This window comes from Chrysemys picta, chromosome 2, assembly GCF_011386835.1.
Source record: "Chrysemys picta bellii isolate R12L10 chromosome 2, ASM1138683v2, whole genome shotgun sequence".
NCBI lineage: Eukaryota > Metazoa > Chordata > Testudines > Emydidae > Chrysemys > Chrysemys picta.
In genome coordinates, this window is record NC_088792.1 from 201,636,244 (window position 1) to 201,651,972 (window position 15,729).

Consider the following 15,729-nt stretch of genomic DNA (forward strand, 5'->3'; position numbering starts at 1 on the left):
TTTGGTAATTTAACAACTTTATTTAATATCACAGTAACTTTACAGCGCTTCCTGAAATCCTTAATTATGTATATAATATTGGAAAAAGCAAATGCTAGCTGAGATAAGCTCCTCCTGGTTTAGTGAGGCCTGGGGGAGACTGCTGATAAACCTGCTGGGCTCTACATGGTAAGTCCAGGGACACTCAGTCTGCTGCAGAGCATTTATTCTCAGTGTAGCATTTTGTACTAGATGTAAAGTTTTAGAGTATATGGGTTACCCATTTTTAGTAGGACTAATAGAAAAAGTCAGTGATCTTGTCCAGCGCTCTAAAAACATTACTTTCACTGAATTACTGATGATAAACAGAACATTCCCAATAAATTAAATGGGCAACAGAGATTTTTCCTACAGCAGAAATGTATATGCTCAAGTTTGAGGGCAGATCACCTCCAAATCAGTGCTACTCTTCATTTAAGACCCAGGTTTTCTATTTGTGGTGCTAAAGACTTGATACTGAGTGTTGTTCAAATTCATAAGGAATTTACCTACTATAGTAAAATGTTACAAAATACCACCCTGTTTTTATGACACAGGTCAAATAGGGTGATTTACTATTAAAATATGACTATTGTATTAGTGGAAGACACGAGGATTTCACAAAATACTCTGCAAAAATAGTAGCCCAAGTAAAAATATGGAAGGAGAGCCCATTGGAAGCAAAACTAGATATTAAACTGTGTGATGACTTTAAACAAATTCAAATCAACTTTTCATGTTTGTAATTTTGTACTGTTTCCAATATAGCTGTTATGGTGGTTTCATCCCCGTTTGATTCTGAGTGGCCATACCCACAGTGCATGTGAAGTGTTGCATAATGGGAAGATTCCAGAAATCAGTGTCCCATCATTTAGTTGGAGGAACAGAAACAACCCTAGTTTCATCATGGTAAATTTAAAGATTTTTATTTTTGTCAGGTAACTTTCATAAATATAAATCAACATGGCAATCAGCTATTTATTAAACTGCTGCTACCTGTTTGTTTTGTTTAAAAAGGCAGAACACCCACTCTCCCTCAAAACCCAACATTTACTTAATACACTGCATCCACTTTATAAAGCTCATCAGGGGAGCCACACAGGTTGTGTGGTACAAGGAAGTGCTGTTAAAGGTCTAGTTTGTATATTCGTAAAAACCATGTGTAACAGAGTTTCTTATAAAGAGGGTGCAGGGTAAACTATTGACTTGTAAAAAAAATCATCATCAGTACCATGCACCGAACAGTAAAAAGGCTAGTTTTGCTTAGCTGATTTATCTACTATGAAAATAAGACCCATATCTATCTCAGATTTCTACATGGCTTTCTTGCCTGTCAGACTCACCTATTAACCACTTCAGAGAGGGCAAGTTTTCATTAATCTGCCTCATTAGTTTCAATTCATATGTTTTCTAATTTCACTTAGAATGTTGGTTAAGCTCCATCAGATAGTTCCAATCTTCTTTATTATGTACCACGTAGAGATGGAGAAAACAACCAGTTCTACAATAATTCAAGTTTTTGAAAAGTTCTGTTTTAAATAGCAAAACCTACAATCAGTTTTTTTTTTTTTTTTAACTTTTCAGCATCTTGTGGCATGGGGAAAAGAAACTCAAATCTCATTACTCTTTGGTTTACACTCTTTAGTCCATAGACAACACCACCAAGTCCCTTCTCAATCCATGTATTTTATTTAACTGTTGGCATGTTTCTTTTGCTAAGTAGTCCTGCTTTTACCAGCTGCTACCTATCCAATCAAGTGCTTGTGCCTATTCTATTTTCCTTAAAGTGGTTGCTATCAAACCATGCACATTACCTTTGCAACATGTCTAGTCTCTAGTGCTATAGGGTGTGGACTGACTGCATGGCATTGGTACTATATTAGTCCAGGTCCTGCAACCTAATGCAGAACTTAAACATCACAGCTGTTTTTGATGTAGACTCACTAAACCTATACCCAACCACATGATGGCCTTTCTTTCTTTTTCAGGGCAGCATAACACCAACCGACTTCTCCCTCTACAAGTGTTTCCTTCCACTTGAGAGCAGAGTTGTTACTATATACTGTATAGCAGGGGCTCTACTTGGGGTACTGATACTAGCTCATCTTCAACTTCTCAATCCACCTTTTTATTTTGCTCAGCACTTAATCAGGAAGCATAAAGCAGTATGAAGAGCCAGACATCTGCATTCAGTTACTGAAATACCAAAGCTGAGAACAGTCAAACATCAGACTATATTCATGCCAGCAAATTACCTAATTGGATTGTTAATCCGAAGGCAGGTCGCATTTACACATACCATAGAAATCCTACACAGTTGATATGACTACTACAGGATAAATAATTAACTGAAATGAACTGTTTTCATGCTGTACAAAAATACAGTATTCTACAATCAAATGAGTCCATTTCCTTGCTATAATTTTTGTATCAAATATGTATACTAAAAGGTTGTAACTGTACATTATGTAAATCCTACAGCCTCTGCACTAGAATGTCCTACCTGGGAGGAGGCATAGTCTTTCAAGCTGGAACCGTCACTGTATGTTTTATTGCTACATGCCCTTCTAATGTGATACTTCTGTTTCTTAATGTCAGCAGGAGATAGATGCATCAGTGGATTTCCTTAGCATTCCTAAGCTGTCACACACAAAAAACTGTTGTTTGGGAGAAATCCCTGCTGCGTTAGTAGTTGTAGATTGTAATCCCCTGTCTGCCAGACCATCTCTCCACCCCTCCAGGGTCTACTTGCCAAAACACTTCAGCCCTTCCAAAAATGTGGGTGGACCCTCTCAAGCTGCTCTTTTTAATAAAATGTGCTATGATAATCTTAAACTACAGGGCCCTATTGCACCCTATAGGTCAATGTGGATAGGTTTTCCCCAACAAAGGAGGTCGGATACTGCTGCAGTAACATTTTCCCATAGCTTTATGGTGGAGGACCAGGTGCATGTTATGCCCCTGGAGGATTCCAAAAGAATGTTAACAAAACTTGGTTATATTAATGCAGAGCCAGCTTTGGGCTGTAATGTCAACCGTAATGGAGTTTTGGGGATTGCTTTGTAGGGGAAAGCTGTAGCAGCAGAGCTCCATTGGAGCCACAGCAATCCTCAGAGCTGGCTCTCTGCCTCGGGGTGGCTAGATTGCAAAAATCTAGAAGCCAGAATCCCTGCTGCTTTATGGGGACAGGATAGACAAATACAATTACAAGAAAAACCATAAGGAATTTCCACAGCAGGAACCAGTTTGCCTTTTGGTGCTCCTGCAGAGACAGGGGTTTTTATTCTACAGGGCTGGTTTGTTTTGCCTACTTTACCTTTCAAGTGGGAATGAGTAATAAAAGAAAGTTTGCATGTTTCTAAAATAATTTTGGAAGGGAAGGTGTGAGAATCTATGCATAACCGGCAGTGGTAGATTTAGGGAATTATACCTATTACTAGCTAACCCCTGCCTTTCACTTTCTAGGAAATACATAACTGAATTGCAAATATAGAAATATCAAGACTATACATCCTACTAGCAATTTCACTCGGAAGGATAATCTTACAAAGATACCGTACTGTCTCTAAAATTATCCTATTTTAAAATAAAATTACTAAATTTCTCTAATTTAATTTTAAGTAAAAGAGGACTGGGTTTATAAATAGCATGAATCATGGCTGTATTATAAAAATCTGATTCATATTGTGTTCCTGAAAACAACAATTCAGATCTTAATTTGTCCCTAAAATTTAAAACAAAGATGGAGATAGTCCAAGGAGTGATTAAACAATCTATGAAGTAATGTAGGCTAACACTTCTCTAGGTTTCTGTTATTGCAACTGTAATTTTAGACATTTGTACAGGTTATCTTGGACACAGGAAAAGTATATACTCACAGAGACATAAAACACCTATGTATAAAATATAAAGCAATGTTATAGTTACTAAAAAGGACATGCCTTATTGCTACAGCAATTCTTGCTTTTTATATATTGTACTGTACCACAACTTGTTTTGAGAATGTCATTTGCATAAATTATTCAAGTTTGAGAAATATTCACACAGTTGATTCTACAATATTTAAAATAAAACAATTTTCTAATGTCTCTTTATTAAAAGAGAAATAAAAATGTCATCTTGTAATTCTCTTAGGCCAGACACACGGGTTTATACCTCCTCTCCCCACCACCCCCCTTCTTGCTATTTACTTGCACAATGAAAGCTGCTGTTGGTACAAAGATTGACGAGCTCTATATAATGGTGCTTTACACATTCACAATCGGCCTGTGCAATTGTGACGTACTATGAATGACCAAAGAATTACTAAACATATTTCTAAAGTTAAAGGAAAAAAAATCCTTGATTCCCATTAAAACAACACCAGGTTGCAATTTGGACACTTGAATGAATTCCAATGTTTTAAAGCTGAGATTTCAAAAGAGAAAGGCATGTTGCTGCAACATCCGGTGACTGTAATACCTTACTTGAAAAGGTAAGTGGTTAATTTGCATAATTTATATTTTTTATACTAAAGAGCATTGTTTTTATATAAACCAGAAAAAAATCCCTAAACTCTACAGATAAAGTTCTTACCTTCAGTCTCTGCTGCAGGTAAGGTTGACATCAAGCTGTACAGCGCAATCAAAAACATACTTACATCTTAGCTCATTTTACAGGTACAGCCATAATCAAGGCACAAAGATCTTCTACAAGTATTTTTCTTCAATAAAGTTGTACAAAATAATATTACATTTTACAGTCTGTACAATATAATAAACCAGCAGTAAAACAAAAAAATATATATATAGGGAGAGGACTGTTGTCCAAGAATGATCTAAACTAAACGGATCATTTGTGGACAGCACAAATAACGTAAGTGAGGGTGGTACATTTTCTGCCTAGATGCAACAGGCTGAAAAAGTAGCTATAATTCAAATGCCTGAGGTGTGTAGAGGCACTTAGCCCCAAAACCCCAGAAAAATTGCTTATCTTCACCATGCCTCTCATTATCTACTCTACTTCCTGTGCCAGTAACGGCTTAAAAGAGGAGGTCACTTTATCAGTTGACCTGCAACTCAGTAATGCTAAAAACTGTGACAGAGTAATAAATATTGTGGTGCTGCTACATTGTGTGTATACTTCCTCAACAGTATTTAATAACCTGATACAAAGTGCATTATTCTTTTATCAACCATCAAGTACTCTTAATATCATGTTAAAAAAGGGACCCACACAAGGATAGGTATGACTTTAGTGTCATCCAGCTGACATACTAGTTTGAACTAACATAACCTGCTGGAAAAAATTTAGCAGGTTATGTTCAATTAGCAAAAACAAAACCCCAAAAACAAAACACACCTCTAAAGCAACAGAGGTAGCCAAAGGGCTTAGTGGAATGACAAAGAAGTGGCATATCAAAATAAAGCACACAAATAGTCCCAAAAAGCATGGCGGAAAAGAAACCCAAACTTGCTGCAAACCAGCTCAAAGGCTAAATAATTAAGGTAAACAACCTGAAAAGACTGACATTTCTGTAGTACTTTCTTCCACCCTGTGTGGCATAGTATAGAGAGAGAGCAAGAGAGTAAGGAGCTAAGTATTTAAAACCACAGGCTCCACGGTGATCCCAATCACAAGAGTTCATACTGGCGAAGATGCATTCTCTGAATGATGTCTCGACAATCATTGAACACTCTGCGGATGTTTTCTGTGTCCACTGCACATGTGAAATGTGGGTAGCAGTAATGCCTGCCATCTCCACTTGCTGTACTTATCCTCTGCAGAAAAGAAAGAGAACATATTGAAGACTGATTGCTCAGCTGTCTGTCAGCTCATTACAGGGGAATTACATCCCAAACACGTGCCCACTTGTAAGATTAGCTGTTTGGAGAGCAAGAGCCCAGTATTCAGCACTGCCAGTTTGACTATCCAAATGCAAATCCTGGATGTGCCTATGCCTTCCAAAGATATGCCTGTGTTTTCATACGATACACACTGAAGAAATGTATTAAGTAGGTTAGATTATAATCAAACATGCATATAAACACATTTAGCCCTTTAACAGGTCAGCTGCTGGCAAGCTAGTGAAAAAGCCCCCGTTTAAGTTGACTTTCAATTCTTAGATACTCATGTTAAGAAGTTTTATAACCCAGGCCACTTCAACTGCTTTAGGCAGTAGCAGATTAGATAGCCATTGAGGAGCCTTGCCTGTGGATCTAGAGGCGCTGTTCAGTGGTTAGACAAAGAAAATGATCTATAAGTGGGGGTCTCTGAAGACAGAGAGCAATGCCTGGATATCTTTAAGCTCTTGCACTTCAGATGAAATTATATAAAAAAATTTTTTTTTTTTAAAAGTGCTCCATTTCTTGCCCACAAGCCTAGGTAGCTTTGCATTCTCTGAAGCAGCAAATCATGGGATTCTAAGAGGGCTTGTTTTAACAGCCTTACTGACTGAGCATGTGAAAAATCTCATAGTTTATGAAGTTTTACATTATACAGATTCTTTGACTTGGACATTTATGTTTAGACATGCTAGAAACTACTATTTTTCAGTATCTATGTATATGTAAGATGGAACCTTTCACTTCTAGGTCAATAGTTCAAATTATTATTGTTAAGCACCAACCCTATGATCAGCCCCATATGAACACAGAGGAATCCTGGACTGGTTTTAAAGCTTAGATGACTGAACTGGTCCGGTCTGGTAGTTAATAGAACTCACTGCCAGCTAACAGCTGCAGTCAATACTGGTTGGTTTTATAGTATGGGCCATCTACTAGGTGCTAGACTACGACCAGCACAATTGGTACTCTGGTTGACACTCAGCAAGAGAGACCAAGGAGTGAATAGGCATGAAAACTAAGCTACACTTTCCCCCCTAAAAGTTACATCTACAGAACATCAAAAGGCTAGTGTGGGGAAATTTGCATTCCCTGTGACATCTAGCAAGGGGAGTGGCTCACAATCCATCCCACTACTACTGCCCTTAGAGACCAAAATACTCCCCCGTTTTGCACTAGGAAACAAGAGACCCAGGAATGAGATCAGAAGGTAACTTTAAAGAATAATCATTTCAACTCATGGTATATTTTAATGTTACTATATGCAAAATAATCATGCACTCCAGGAGACCTAATTAGTATTTCCAATTTATGAGTTGGGTAAACCAGGTAAAATATAAACAGAAAGTTTTAACAGAATATTAAGCACAGTATTATAAGGTTAAAATAGCATTGAATACCCAGTATAACTGCATGAAGGGTATCTTGTAAGAGCTGCTATGTTATATATCATATGTACATACTCATATATAACCTGTACTGTTAATAACCAAATACTGCATTCTGTAATGCATCTGTCCCAGGAATTATTTTTCTTTTTTGGTGCCACCAAGTGGCAAAACTGTGAAATTTTGTTTTAAATCAGCAATGTAGCTCGTCTACATGAATATACAGTTTGCATCAAGCTGGGGTGTGAACACTAGCTTGCTATGGAGTTGCTGTGTGCATCATACATGTCACGTACAGCTTTATGATGATAACAAAGAACAGAACTCATCCCTCCTACTTCAAAAGCATGAGGCCCTGCTATTTGAGCGACAGAGAATCTCCATTAGCTGCTAGGAGTATAGTGCTCATCATACACAGCCAATTTCTGATTCCACCAAGCGAAGTACAAAGTAGCCAGTTCACCACAATGTTTTGATGATGCCCAGTTACATTTGAGACTCTACAGCAGCATGTTAAAATATGTGTTTTCAACATGTGGTCTTTTTCGTGCCCTAGCAGTTAAGCAACTGTATAATTTTAGGAGATTATCCATCTACTGAATTTTCAACTCCAAACTTATTCTGAGGAGTCATATTAGACTAATATTAAGAGAAGTGAGTGCCAACTCAAGGAAAAATACTCACCTCTAGAAAAACATTTAGCAGAAGAACCATTACTATACTAGAATACAAGAAAAATATTGAAGTTGGATCCCTATAATTATGAACAGGTCAAGATTACTAAGAACACAACAGATACTTCTGAAAGGAGCTAAATATAGTATTCTTGGAATGCAGGTCAATATATTCAGACAGTAGCTGCTTCAAATCCAAGAAAAAATTATTCAGATTTTTGTACAAAATAAAAACCAGAATAAACCAGATTTGCCCCGCTGCTGTTTCTGTAGGGCTGACCCATTGTACTGAAGTAAAACATCAGCAGTTGCAGAATCCTGTATACAAAACATCAATATTTGTTTTGGGAGAATTGTAAAGAATAGATGAATGCTGGGTTCAACATTGTGAGGAGGAAGGATAGTCTTGTGATTAAGCACAGGACTAGGAGCCTGGAGAGTTTCCTATGAAACAGAGACCCTGTGAAATAGGAGACACTGCCATGAACTAGACATGTGATGTGACCTGACCTGGCAGGAAAAAAAAAATTTGCTGAGGCAAAGAGCTGAATTGCCAGCCTTGTCTTGGTGAGCCAGACAAACAGCTCTTCCTGCCATACCTAGCTAATGCTTTCATAAATTGGAAACCAATGGCGTAGTTTTCACAGGTACTGAATGCCTGCAACTTGAAGTCAAGGGGGCTTTCAGATAGTTAGCACTTCTGAAAATGAGAGTGAGAAAATGAAATGCCTACCTTCTGATACTTTTTAGCAATATTAGTCAGAGGTGTGTTTAAATATAAACACCTTTTCTTAACTAGTCTGTGTTAAACCTGTGTTTAATTAAGACAATCATCTGAAATAGAACTGGTGGCTGCAGTCCGGGTCAGCAGAGGGAGAGTTTTGAGAGTTGCAGCGTGCCAGGTACAGTTACAGAGGGCTATAAGACGACACGACTTTCACAGGATACCAAAGCACCATTCCTAAAGCGTGTTGTGTAGCAGTAACAGGGGGCTGATGTACCAGACCCGTGAACATGACTATAGGCTACCAAAATTACAATAAAAAATGGGTAAGTAATAGAGGCAGATTTTCCAGGAAATGTACCAGAGCAGAACAAGAAAAAAAATACAGACCATAAAGAATTGGAAAGAAAAATGTAACAAAGGTAGTGAGATGAAAAACTCCTTCACTTTTTGAAGCATAAAATGTTCAAGGTTTCTCTTTCTAATTTGCTTCAGAACAGTATTTAAAATGTAAAGTAAAATAACTACTTCAGTCTTACTCGCCTGTTGCCATTGGCAGTGGCACAGTGCAACGCCTTAGGAATATTTTTACTAGAAAACTTTCACTTCAGCCGGCTGATATTTTAAATATCCACATAAGTGTCTGGATTCCCTCATTTTCTTTTAGACTGAATAATGGAAAGAACAGATGTGTGAAAATTATCTGCCATGAACTCAAGGTGAGATTCTGTGCAGTGCTTCCACGGGGAGGGGAGGTTTAGGCTCACGTTAGCACCCTTGAAATCCTGGGTAGCTCCAGGTATAACCCGCTCTGGGGGCCTGTCTAAATTAAGGAAGCTACTCAGGCCTGCCAGGAATCTCGGCAGCACCATGTGCTCTGCTCCCACCCCAAAACACTCCTGCCCCAGGCACAACCATTACATCAAGACTTGTCAGGTGGACCTCAGAAGGCAGCCTTAAAGCTGTCTTCAGATGTGGCTAAACAGGGGGAATCCTCCTTTGGCCAGAGAGGGGACATTTAGGCCCCCTTCATGCTGTTCTGGCTCTTTTATGCCAGGTAAAGGGACCAAAGCTGGGACGAAAATCTCACACTTCAGCCACCTGACTGGGGTGCTGAAGCTGATGTATGGGTCACACGACAGAGGGGACTGAAACCTTATGTAAGAGCAAAATCTGTGCTTGGCTGGGGGAACAAATATTTGATAAAGGGCTCTTCGATCTAGCAGACAGAGGTCTAACACCGTCGTATGGCTGGGAGTTGAAGCTAGACAAATTCAGACTGGAGATAAGGGGTAAGTTTTTAACTGTGAGGGTGATTAACCATTGGAACAACTTACCAGCAGGATTTCTCAATCCTTAGGGTGTGACCCAAAATTGGGTAGCCAGAATATTTCAAAGGGTCATGGAGCTGGCTGGTCTCAGTGTCCCGCTCTGGGCGTTGAAACCTGGTGCACAGGGTCACGATGCTTGCAGTGGCGAGCTGAGCCCAGCCAGCTCCACACGACAGGAGCCAGGAAGGAGAGGATGGTGTCATGTAAGTACCAGCCCCTGGATGTACCCTCTGCCCCACAGCCTGGCAACATCTCCTCTATCCTACCACCCATCCTGGCCCCCAGGCCCCCAAATTTTCTTCCCTTGTCCCCCCAGTGCCTCTAATTTACCCATAGCACCGCAAATTCCCCCTTTACACTTGGCCCACCCTGGGCTGTGTGTTTTCCGAGAGCTAATGGACTGCCACCCCTCCCCCATACACCTCTGCCCCATACCCTTTCCCCAGCCTCCTGCTGCCCCTAATTCCTTCTCCAGCTTCCCTAGACCTCCTAACTCCTTCCTCCTCACTACACCCGAAGTCCCCTGATCTCTCCACTTCACCTCCAGGTCCCAAATCCCCCATTACTCTCTGCCATCCATGGGCCATGGGGAGGGGCTGCGTGTTTTTGGGTATGGTCTAACCTCACCACCCTTTCCACCCGTTGCAAGTGGGGCATACTCCCAGCTGTTCACATCTGGCCAGAGCATCTGGAATCTTAGCTCCAAGCCCTTCCCGATGGGCCCCTCAGGGGGGATGGGGGCATCAGGTATGGGAGTGACTCAGGGGGTCAGGCCATCAAGCGACTCTCAGGCCATCAAGGTTTACAAATGGTTCCTGAGCCCCAAGATGTTGAGAACCACTGGACTAATGATCACAGTGATCCCCTCTGGCCTTGGAATCTATGAATCTCTCTCACCAGCTGAACATCTCAAGTTGCAGTGGGGGAGGTTTAGGTTGGATATTAGGAAAAACTTTTTCACTAGGAGGGTGGTGAAGCACTGGAATGGGTTACCTAGGGAGGTGGTGGAATCTCCTTCCTTAGAGGTTTTTAAGGTCAGGCTTGACAAAGCCCTGGCTGGGATGATTTAGTTGGGGATTGGTCCTGCTTTGAGCAGGGGGTTGGACTAGATGACCTCCTGAGGTCCCTTCCAACCCTGATATTCTAGGATTCCATGATCACTAAGAAAACAGAAGAACTGCAGGAGGGGCCTACCCGCCTGATACACAGGCTGGGCCTTAACACTCACTAGAAGTGATTCAGGAGAGAGAATGTGTAGGTGTTTGTTGTTTTATCCCCAGATCTGTAACTCTTGTGTGCTTTCAGAGTAAAAGTTACTGTGTTTTCTGAAACTCCTGTGCAAGTCTGTTCCTTACTTTACCTGCCAGGTGTCCCCGAAGAGTTAAACTATAATGCAGAGTGCTGCTGGAGGGGACTTTGGTGGGGGAGCATGCATATTTGACTGGAGAACCCAGAGAACTGGTTTCAGGGGCCTAGGGCAGCTAGACTGTGGGTCCAAGATGGGAGGTGGGTGCCTCGGAGGCCCAGAGTTAGAAACAAGTCACTTGTCGCTGCCCAGACCCAGCTGGCTTGGAAGTATGTGGGATCCAAAGGTTTGATCCAATTACAACAGACTGTTGACTGTCTACTAGGGGGATTCAGACAGGTCTATAACTAGGGCCCTATCAAATTCACGGTCCATTTTGGTCAATTTCACAGTCACAGGATTTAAAAAATCATAAATTTCATTATTTCAGCTATTTAAATCAAAAACTTCACAGTATTGTAATTGTGGGGTCCTGACCCAAAATGGAGTTGTGGGGAGGCTACAAGGTTATTGTAGGGGGGGTTGCAGTACTGCTACCCTTACTTCTGCACTGCTATACTAGCGCTGCCTTCAGAGCTGGGCAGCTGGAGAGCGGCAGCTGCTGGCCAGGAGCCCAGCTCTGAGGGCAGAGCCACCACCACCAGCAGCAGCGCAGAAGGAAAAATGGCATGGCATGGTATGGTATGGTATGGTATTGCCATCCTTACTTCTGCGCTGGACCCTGAGTCAGCAGCCGCCACTCTTTGGCCACCCCTTCAGAGTTAGGCGCCTGGCCAACAGCCACCGCTCTCTGGCTGCCCAGTTCTGAAATCAGCACAGAAGTAAGGGTGGCAATACCGCAACCCCCTAAAATAAACTTGTGACCCCCAATTTGAAAAATACTGGTCTCCCCTGTGAAATCTGTATAGTATAGGGAAAAAGCACCCAAAAGACCAGATTTCATGGTCCATGATAGTTTTCATTGTCGTGAATTTGGTAGAGCCCTATCTATAACAAACCTAAGCATAGGAGCTGACCTCAGTAACGGATTGTGAACTCCATACGGGCCACGCAGCAAGCACAGAGATGTGAATGAAATCTGCTATGCAACAAGAATAAGCTTTTATAGATAAATAAATCCTCAAAATAAATCACATAAATTAGAAGTGGAAGTGGTCCATATTACTGTGGCCATGTGCACAATGGAGAACGAAAGGAAAGAGGATGGCAGTCTGGGTCCACAGTAGACTAAGTACCAGACTGGGTTTCAGGAGACTATTCCTGGTTCTGCCAATGACTCACTATGTGTCACTTGGCATCTTTGTGCCTTAGTTTCATCATTTATAAAATGGGCTTCACCTTTTTTCAGTGCTGTGAAATGTATGGCTGAAAAAAGCTATGAAAGAGCTAAGCATTTTTTCCCCACCCTATTTTTGCAAAATGTGACCATATTGTCAAGTGTGTTTAATGAGAGTAACCTCCATGATACGACTAGATATAGGTTTTCAAAATTACTCACTAAAAACTCATCCCGGATAAAGAACTTGGCTCTTGTGACTTTGGGATCTTCTCCAGCATCTGGTGTTGCTGTTTAATTAAAAATAAATTGTATCAGATAAATTAAATAAAAGAGAGCTATTTTGCGATATTTAATAACAGATGGAATAAATAAGAGATAGTTCTTTGCTATAGGAATTAAAAAACAATATACCTACATTACATTCACAATTGGTTCTTCCAAAACGAAAAAACACTTTAAACCAGCATTTCTCAAACTGGGATCTGGTCCACAAGGGCACTCCAGTTGGTCTGTGGGCCCTGCTGATCAACTTCTCCCCCACCCTCCCAGCACCTCCTGCACGCCAGGAAACAGCTGTTCCGTGGCGTGCAGGAAGCGCTGGTAGGGAGGAGGAGGAGCGGGGACAGGGCGCGCTCGGGGGCGGAATCATGTCCAGGGCCACCAGCCCCGCTGATCAACTGCTCCCCGTCCCTTCCAGTGCCTCCTGCATGCTGCGGAACAGCTGTTCCCCGGTGTGCAGCAGGCGCTGGGAGGGAGGGGGAGAAGCGGGGACAAGGTGCACTTGGGGGAAGGGGTGGAAAGAGGCACGGAAGAAGAGGGGCAGGGATGGAGCGGGGGCGGGAAGAGGTGGGGCCTTAGGGGAAGAGGTGGAGTGGGGGCAGGGCCTAGGACTGAGCGGGAGGCTTGGGGGTCCACAAATTTTTTAAAATCAAAATGCGGGTCCTCAGGTTGCTAAAGTTTGAGAACCGCTGCTTTAACCCATCTTAAATAAACAAACTTCTATTTCACAGCTTGTTATGGGCAACAGCTCCTTGGATTAATTGGGAACATTGCTGACGGCAGTATCATTGGTCATACAAACCACTAGAACGGACTGTAGACTCTGCAAATGCTTACTCACATTGATCACTTTATTCACATGGATCAGCGTTTGGGTTTCACTTGGTACATATGCTGATTTGAAAAAAGGCCTCAAGTGTGTAACACAATGAAGCTACTACATAGAGTAATTTGGCTTTACAAATAATAATAAGATTTTACCTTTCTTTAAAAGTAAACTTGTTCTCTTTTTTTAAAACAATGTAAATATTTTTCACACTAGCAACTATTTATAATTAGAAAATATTTCAATGTAAAGTACATTTTCTTAACAACCCCTAGCATTTAGTAACAGGAAAACACTGAAATGTGAAAATAGCAATTCAGTTAGTTAAACATTCTGTTGCTTTCATAGCCGTTGACAAAGTTTTGATGCTGAAGACCATTTATTATATAAGTTAGGTCCTACTTGAAATGCAGGCTGATTGTCAAATAATTGTGGCTGAGATGCGGACAAGACATGGAAAACGGTAGAAAAGTAATAATGGACCTTTATTAATTGTGGTAATTTGGAAAACCCAGAGAAGACCTATTGTTTAAGAAAAATTTGCTAGAACAATATAAACACTTAAATATTATGTTATGCCTGCTATTTTTTTGATAACCAGACATTTTGCTACAACTATATTAGAGTCATTAATCATAGAGTATTTTTTAATCATAGAATATCGGGGTTGGAAGGGACCTCAGGAGGTCATCTAGTCCAACCCCCTGCTCAAAGCAGGACCAATCCCCAGACAGATTTTTGCCCCAGATCCCTAAATGGCCCCCTCAAGGATTGAACTCACAACCCTGGGTTTAGCAGGCCAATGCATGTGTGGCTGACAGCGGGAGCCTGCCCTCCCGCCCTTGGGGATGACAGCCAGAGCCCTGCCACTGTCAGATGGATAAATGGGGGAAAAAAAAGTGTGTGTTGCAAATCTCAAAACGTAAGAAAAATTGTGAACTGTGCAAAGTAAGTTAATTAAAATAAAAACTGCAGTGGAAGCTTAACATTACGGGATCCGCAATTTCCGCAATATAGCAAATTAAGTAGTACGTAAGCTGTTTTTTCATCCCCAAGTTAACAGGGTACTTAAGCATATGCTTAACTATGCATGTGAGGATTCTTCACTGACTCAATGGAACTACTTATGTGCTTAAGTATCTTGCTGAATTGGGGCCATATTGGTCAATTTTTTAATGTTCTTGTTCAGTACAGGAAATTCATTCCTCTTGATCACGTCAACTCTATTTGTTTTGGGTACAGAATTCATTTTATCCTGAAATAAGCAATGAATTGAAGAAAGAAGCTTGGTATAATTTGCTTCATTCCATCCCATCCTACCATAATTTTGTACGTAACTAAGATACCTGATCAGATGCTTACAAATAAAATAGGGCAAAGACCTTTCCCAAGTTAAGTTTTCCCTTTGAGTGTGTACATGCATGTCTCCTATCTTTTCACAGTGGTGTATCATCATTTTGATTGAAAGAATCTGCGTGCTTTGTAGTACTTGTGAGAACAAGGATTATCCCAACAGTTATGAAATCTTACCATCATCAGGTACAGTGTAACGCACATATTCAGGAAAGTAATCTTCAATTTTTGATTTCCCTGCCAAGACCTTTTCAGCTAGCATATCCTGTTTGTTCAAGAACAAAATGATAGAAATGGTCCGTAACCACCTGTGAAGAACAAACCAGATGTTGATGCCAACTCTAACACATCCATTGGACAACCATTTCATAAAGGAAATCTTTAATGGCCTATTCCTATTTTGTGTGGTCTGTGAGGCACTTTTAACCAAGTTTAATAAACAAACAACCAAGCTAAACTAATATTTCAGTTATCTTGAATTCACATCCATACTGGTTGATATATCAATAGCATTTAAAATATATTGTTTTATAGATTAACCCTCTGCTACCAAATCACTAACCCTAGGCACTAGAGCATTAACATTTTCTAAAAACGTCACAGTAAAAACTTAATACTAGTGCTCCTTAAGATGTAAAGATGTGCTTGGTTCTACTAAAGCAACAGAGAAATACTGGAGGTTACTTATCTGTCTTGTACATTTTTCATACAAATTGCTGTATCTGAACT

General features: G+C 40.7%; 2 protein-coding genes across 11 annotated transcripts in view; one reads left to right on the plus strand and one right to left on the minus strand.

Annotated features, from left to right (window-relative positions):
• Nucleotides 1-5,291, plus strand: part of MPPE1 (metallophosphoesterase 1) — a 41,683-nt gene extending 36,392 nt beyond the window's left edge. For 6 of the 8 annotated variants that reach the window (XM_065585250.1, XM_042843198.2, XM_042843195.2 and 3 more), the window contains 2 exons: nucleotides 787-927; nucleotides 2,007-5,291. In XM_065585250.1, coding sequence (XP_065441322.1) covers nucleotides 787-927; nucleotides 2,007-2,189 — 324 coding nt within the window. In that variant the 3' untranslated portion in view covers nucleotides 2,190-5,291. Of the gene's footprint in view, nucleotides 1-786; nucleotides 928-1,602 lie in introns of all 8 variants that reach the window. The other 2 variants (XM_042843211.2, XM_065585251.1) reach the window with 2 other exon arrangements.
• The window catches only part of GNAL (G protein subunit alpha L), a 325,131-nt gene continuing 309,402 nt past the window's right edge, over nucleotides 1-15,729 (minus strand). For 2 of the 3 annotated variants that reach the window (XM_005282662.5, XM_065585249.1), the window contains 3 exons: nucleotides 15,178-15,308; nucleotides 12,762-12,829; nucleotides 929-5,777 (listed from right to left, as the gene is read on the minus strand). In XM_005282662.5, the coding sequence (XP_005282719.1) occupies nucleotides 5,631-5,777; nucleotides 12,762-12,829; nucleotides 15,178-15,308 (346 nt within the window). In that variant the 3' untranslated portion in view covers nucleotides 929-5,630. Of the gene's footprint in view, nucleotides 5,778-12,761; nucleotides 12,830-15,177; nucleotides 15,309-15,729 lie in introns of all 3 variants that reach the window. The other variant, XM_005282663.5, reaches the window with a different exon arrangement.